Below are 6,138 nucleotides of genomic sequence, written 5' to 3' on the forward strand. Positions count from 1 at the left end.
CATTTAATAGCAACGATGAGAAATGTGAAACTATAAAGAAAGCTGTTTCTTGTTGTAAGAAACAAATAACTTTTTTTGTGGAATGACTGGAACGAAGGCTAAAGCGACAGAATGCAGCTTCGCAATTGCTCATTGCATAGCTGCCAAAGGCAAACCCTTTACAGATGGAGAATATATAAAAGAAATTTTTATAAAAGTGCTGAAAAGTTGTTTAGCGATTTACCTAACCAACAAACCATATTATCCCGAATTCAAGAAATACCGGCTTCTGCGCGAACAATTGAAAGAAGAATAACTGAAATGGCAGACAATGTAACAACAAAACAGAATGCTGGATTACAAGAAGCTGTTTCATTTAGTGTTGCTGTTGATGAAAGTACCGACGTAAATGATATTGCGCGGCTTGCAGTATTTGCACGGTATTGTGATAAAGATCAAGTTTATGAAGAATTGTGTACTTTGATTCCTCTGTCTGGGACAACTAAGGGGGAGGATATTCTTTCTTCATTCATAAGTTATTTTGACAGCAAGAACATTAATGTCAAAAAAATATTTTCTGTAACTACTGACGGCGCAGCTGCAATGATTGGCAAATATAGAGGATTTGTCAAACTTCTTGAAAATCATATTGGACATAAAATATTGAACTTCCATTGTATAATACACCAGGAAAGTTTAGTTGCCAAAATTTCGTCACAGCGCTTAATTCCTGTAATGAACACTGTTGTTAAAATAGTTAATTTTATAGTGTCTCGCTCTTCACTAACACACAGACAATTTAAATCTCTTTTAGAAGAAATGGAAAGTGAATATGTTGATCTTCCCTCATACAGCCATGTTCGTTGGCTTAGTCGAGGCAATGTCTTAAATAAGTTTGTGTCATGTCTGGAACCCATCAAAGTTTTTCTTAACGAAAAGGAACAACATTTCCCCGAATTGAACGATAAAGAATGGTTAGGCAAATTAATGTTTCTGACCGATGTAACAAATCATCTAAATGAACTAAACTTGAAATTGCAAGGAAAGCGCCAAACGGTGCTCGAATTATTTGAATATTGAACAGCATTTGCGTCAAAATTAAATATATTTTTACGTGATATTAACACGAGCACCTACAAATACTTCCCAAATGTGAGAGCGCTTGCAAATGAATCGACCGTAAGCAACAATGAACTCAAAACCTGCGTTGAAGCACTTAAAGATGAATTTTGCAAAAGATGCAAAGACTTTGAAGCTTATGTGCCTATATTTTTCTTCCTCATACAGCCAGATTTAGATTCATCAACAATACCGTTCGATTGTCCAATTTTCTAGTGGATGAATGTTGATAATTTCGAAATGGAAATTATCGAACTAACATCGTCAGAATTATGGAAAACAAAATTTAAAGAACTACGAAAAAATCTAAAGGATGACTCTATAGAAAAATCGACGGTCATATTAAATTGTTGGATGTCTTTGCCGGAAAGATTTATTTGTTTAAAGAAAATTGCATGCGCTCTCCTTTCAGCTTTTGGTTCCACATCTTTGTGAACAAATTTTTTCACACATGAAAAATATTTTGAGTTCACAAAGAAGTCGTTTAACAATTGAACATTCAGAATCATGTGTGAAATTAAAAGTAACAAATTATACCCCGGATATTGAATTGTTAAGCAAAAATGTACAGGGACAAGGTTCACATTAAAATTGTTTAGTTTATGTTAGAATTGTAGGTTATTTGTTAATAAATATGTTTAAAAGATAAATTATTTCACAAAAAGCGAATTAATCGTGAAAAATTTGTTCAGTGAAATTTAATTTCATTAAGAGAAATGTAAAATTATTGTTTTAAAGTGTATTTTTCCGGGCCATGGGGGCCCAACCTGCCCAAATATTAATAGAATCTTACGAATTTTTATCTTATTTTACAAATAACAAAAGTTAAAATAATCATGAAAACTTCCTTGCAACTAAATTTAATTTCGAATAAAACATGAGCGTGTAAAATGTAAAAATATAAAGAGAGTTGCGATTGCGATAGAATAGAAAACTAGCATTTTATTAAGTCATTTTGTGCAAATTAAAAAATTGAAATTAATTCAGCAGTTTGCTAAATGTCTCGAAAAATTATCAAAGGAATGGAGCGTAAACGACTGTTTTCAAAAACAAAAGGCAAAGTATAGCAACCCGTTATCTTGTTTCAAACTCAACATATACTAATGCTAAATATACATATTAATTTCTGAAATTAAACAAAGCTCAGAGACTTCGACTCAATTAGTATGTTCGAATAATTACAACTTGAGTAATTTAGCAAAAACACCTGTCTTCATGAAACTTTCGTCTAAATACAGTAAGATCATCTCTGTTAATTTTTATAACCAATTGTAAACACTCGAAAAATATGTCTAAAATATGAAATTCAATATTTATTATATCGCTGTCAAAATTCAATACTTTTGCTTAAAATTTTCCCGAAGTAATTTTTGCATACAATTTACCCAGTTTCAACCGCAAATGCTGAAAAAAGTTTTTCAAAAATAAAACTGATACAAAATTAGCTAATTAGTTGTAAGTCTTAGGAAACTTTGCTTGTATTTTCCGATATGTGTAAATAATCGACACAATCAATAAGAATTTAGATTTATTCCAAATTTTTTGATTTTTTAAAAGAAAAAGAGGTCCGGGGGATATAATCCGAACAGTTCTTGATTTTGAAACGAGGGCGAAAATTTTAGCACTCTTCTCCTAATTTCGAGAAATCGGCTCAGTCTATCGTTGTAAACAAACATTTTCTGGCAAAAAAATTTAAACATTTCTTTCAGGAAGTTAAATTCTTCTGTGATACACAAACAGCACTCAGATCATTATTGTTCATAGAAGCAGAAACTTTATCCCCAAAAAAATTTTGATACGGGGCCCCGCCAATGTACGCTACGTCCTTGTTCAGAATTAAGGCGGCACTCTGAATCATATTGGTACAGTGGCTTGGCACACCACAGTTAAAAGGTTGCCGACGCCTGCTCTAACTGGTTGTGACTATAACTTATCATTTTTCCTAAAAGGTAAGAAACGACCTTTTACAATTGTTAAAAAAAGTTAGAATACCAAGAAGCATTCAAAAAACTTAGTGCTTATATAACAGGGAGCAGCAGTGAAATGTTCCCGATTATTGAAAAATTAAAGAACTGTTAATGATACGAGATATAATAAGATCATTATCACTTAAAAACCAAAGAAAGTGAACAAGCCATTTAATAAAAAATATTTAAATCATGACGCATCACATTCACCACCGTGTCGGTCCGAATTACAAGAGCATTTTCTACGCGCACAATATATAACAAGAATATGGGGTAATGCCAATATTGAAGTGCTCACAATGTTAACACCAGGAAATAACACTTCACATATAACTCTGTTTAACTTGCATAATAATTTTTCAACTTTTCCTTCTAACAATGGAATTCTTAGAGACTATTGTGCACATTATTTCATCATGCTTTATGGCTATTGTACTTGACTGGTAAATCCTTGCAACCGCCTGAATGGTCTGGCTGTTTACACATACTTTGTAAATAGTCAAAAAAAAACACCCTCAAGGGTGTTGGTTATGAATTACTACCCCGATGACAACTTCAATCGACTGGCATACGCTTACAACCGCCCGAATAAGCTGTCAATTTTTTTTTGCTCTTAAACAATTCATTAAAATTATAAGCAATACGATATATTAAAATTATAGCCTTGTGAGAGCAATTTAAAAAAATATTTTTTTTACATTTTCAAAAACTCGAGGGATGATGACGCAATCGCGAGACGCCTGCCAGAACGGCATTTTCTTAATGTACCGATAATAAAATATCATTTAAAAAATTTCTAGCTTTGAGAAAACAGGTTAGTCAAATAGTTCGCTGGCTCTTAGACTAATATTAGCGATCCCAATATTAGATGATAGTACAGGACAGTCTCAAGCTGAAGCAATGTTTGATTGATGCTATTAATTTTTTTTAGTTATTTTTGTTGAGCTTTGTTGGTACACCCACAACCTTGAAATTTCCTTTGTTTTTCAATGTTGCCGTTCTGCCATATAAAGAGTGCATTCCACAAAAATCAAAAAGACTCCGATAAGTTATGTGTTCGATTGCGGTATTTCAGACTGTATCAAAGCTCTTTGCTGTGATACTGCTGCTGCAAATCTAGGATCGAACAAATGAGCTGCAGTTTTACTTGAACAGTTGCTCGAAAATAACTACTTTTCTTACCTTGCAGGCATTACATGTACACCTGCAAATTCAAGACCTGATGTATCTTTGTTTAAAAGATTCAGAGAGCACTGGAGAGAAATGGATACAAGGAATTGACACAGGCCAGTAGAACATACTGGCTTCAAAGACTGGCAAGTCAAGACAAAATACAAAATCACATTAAACACATCAATCAAAATTCTGAACAACCAAGCGAAGACTGCAAAGATCTTTTGGAGCTTGTTTAGATATTGGTAAATTTCCATGCAGTAAAGTGAAATTTAAAAACCTGGGTGTATTCCATCGCGCTAGATGGATGTCCAAGACTATATGCTATAAAAAACATTTGTATTTCGTAAACAATTAACAATGACAATGATGTTAATCAAATCAATTTCTGAAATTTGTACTTTTATTCCTACAGTGTATATTAAAGCATGGTTTACGTGCGCTTTTGCATCTGTATCTCCAAGTAATGATTTATCATTTTTAAAAGAACTTATTGAATCGCCAGATACTAGAATACCTGAGGTGGCATTAAAGACATTTAGCCAGCATTTGTGGTATAAAATCCAGAAATTGTAACAATGGCATTTTTTTTATGAAACAGTATCGCTAAACATTCAGATGGTGATCATGTTAAAAACTTAAAAAGTACAGACAAAAGTTAAGAATAAATGAAATGCTTCGAAATTCGAAATATTAGAGATGTATATAAGTGGAACATTGCTTCATTTGTCGAGACTTCAGTTTTTCAAACGGTTTGGAATAAATACATTTTTTTTTAATTTAAATCCGTCTGAGTAGTGTCAAATTGAAGATTACCAGAAGGGTTTGCTATAGATAGATAAGTAATTTAAAAGTTGTTATGATATTTCTCTGAGGTTGCAGTGAAACTAATTGAAGAATACCATAGTATACTATGCAAGAGCCCAGAGCAGCAGCAATTTATAGTTCAATTTTTACAAGAATATAAGCAATACTATAAAGATACATAAAACCAAAAAAGCTTTTCAGATTTACTAATAGTAAAATTAATCAAATGTAGCAGTAAATACATTAAATGATTTACTTTAAACTATTGGAATAAATCATTAATTAACCAATAATGGTTTCAGAAATTCTTTCTGAACAGCAGACATGTGTGACGTTCACTTCATTCTTTTAGACAAAAAATTTTTTTTGATTAAAAATTTATATCTTATCTGCTACATTCTCACAAATAATTCTTATTACTGAATTTATTTAGCTATTTTAACCTGTTTTTAATTATACAGATAATTTGTTACAATTTTGTTTTTGTTTACAATAAATATTTTGTTTTTGTTTTAAGTTGTTTGTTCTTCCTTTTCTAGCAAATATTAAGATATCATATGCTAACTCTTTTATGACAGTTTTCTTCTTTATAAAAAAGTTATTTTATGATACACTCTTAAACAATTCTCAAACAATACAACATTCTTAAACAGTATAAAGGGATATTCTTTGAGCACATGATCTCAAATATTCTTCTGACACTTACTAAAATAACAATGTAAGCAAAATACATTTTATATCTAATAATGTGTTTTATAGTCCATTAAGTTACAAAGGCTAAAAATGAATTGACAGCATATCCAAAATTATCCATATTGAAAAAGTAATAAAACCAAAATCAAAACAGAGGGAAATATATACCAAGAAAGAATGAATAACACAACAAAAATTAGGTGGTTCCATAACAACTGAATATCATATTAACGGTTCGAGCATAGATAAGGAATTGGGTTCATAGAATTATCATCATCTGAATAAACCATATTCGTTAGCGATAGTTAACTTTTGATAACTTAAACAAGCCACAATTAATGAATACAGATCTTAGATTAAACAGTTTATTTAATTGAGTGAGAAAATTTATGTAATGTCA

General features: G+C 31.4%; 1 protein-coding gene across 1 annotated transcript; it reads left to right on the forward strand.

Moving 5' to 3' along the window:
* The first annotated feature begins 300 nt into the window (after positions 1-300).
* Positions 301-1,059, forward strand: LOC113391003 (general transcription factor II-I repeat domain-containing protein 2A-like). The gene has a single exon (XM_026626993.1). It carries the CDS (start codon positions 301-303, stop codon positions 1,057-1,059), a length of 759 nt encoding a protein of 252 aa, XP_026482778.1.
* Positions 1,060-6,138: the final 5,079 nt, after the last annotated feature.

This window comes from Ctenocephalides felis, unplaced genomic scaffold (genome assembly GCF_003426905.1).
Source record: "Ctenocephalides felis isolate EL2017-DRISC unplaced genomic scaffold, ASM342690v1 CF-g0.4_SCAFFOLD_00845, whole genome shotgun sequence".
Lineage (NCBI taxonomy): Eukaryota > Metazoa > Arthropoda > Insecta > Siphonaptera > Pulicidae > Ctenocephalides > Ctenocephalides felis.

Coding starts and splice junctions, on each gene's coding strand:
- LOC113391003 (XM_026626993.1), top strand. CDS start 301: ATGGCAGACAATGTAACAACAAAACAGAATGCTGGATTACAAGAAGCT.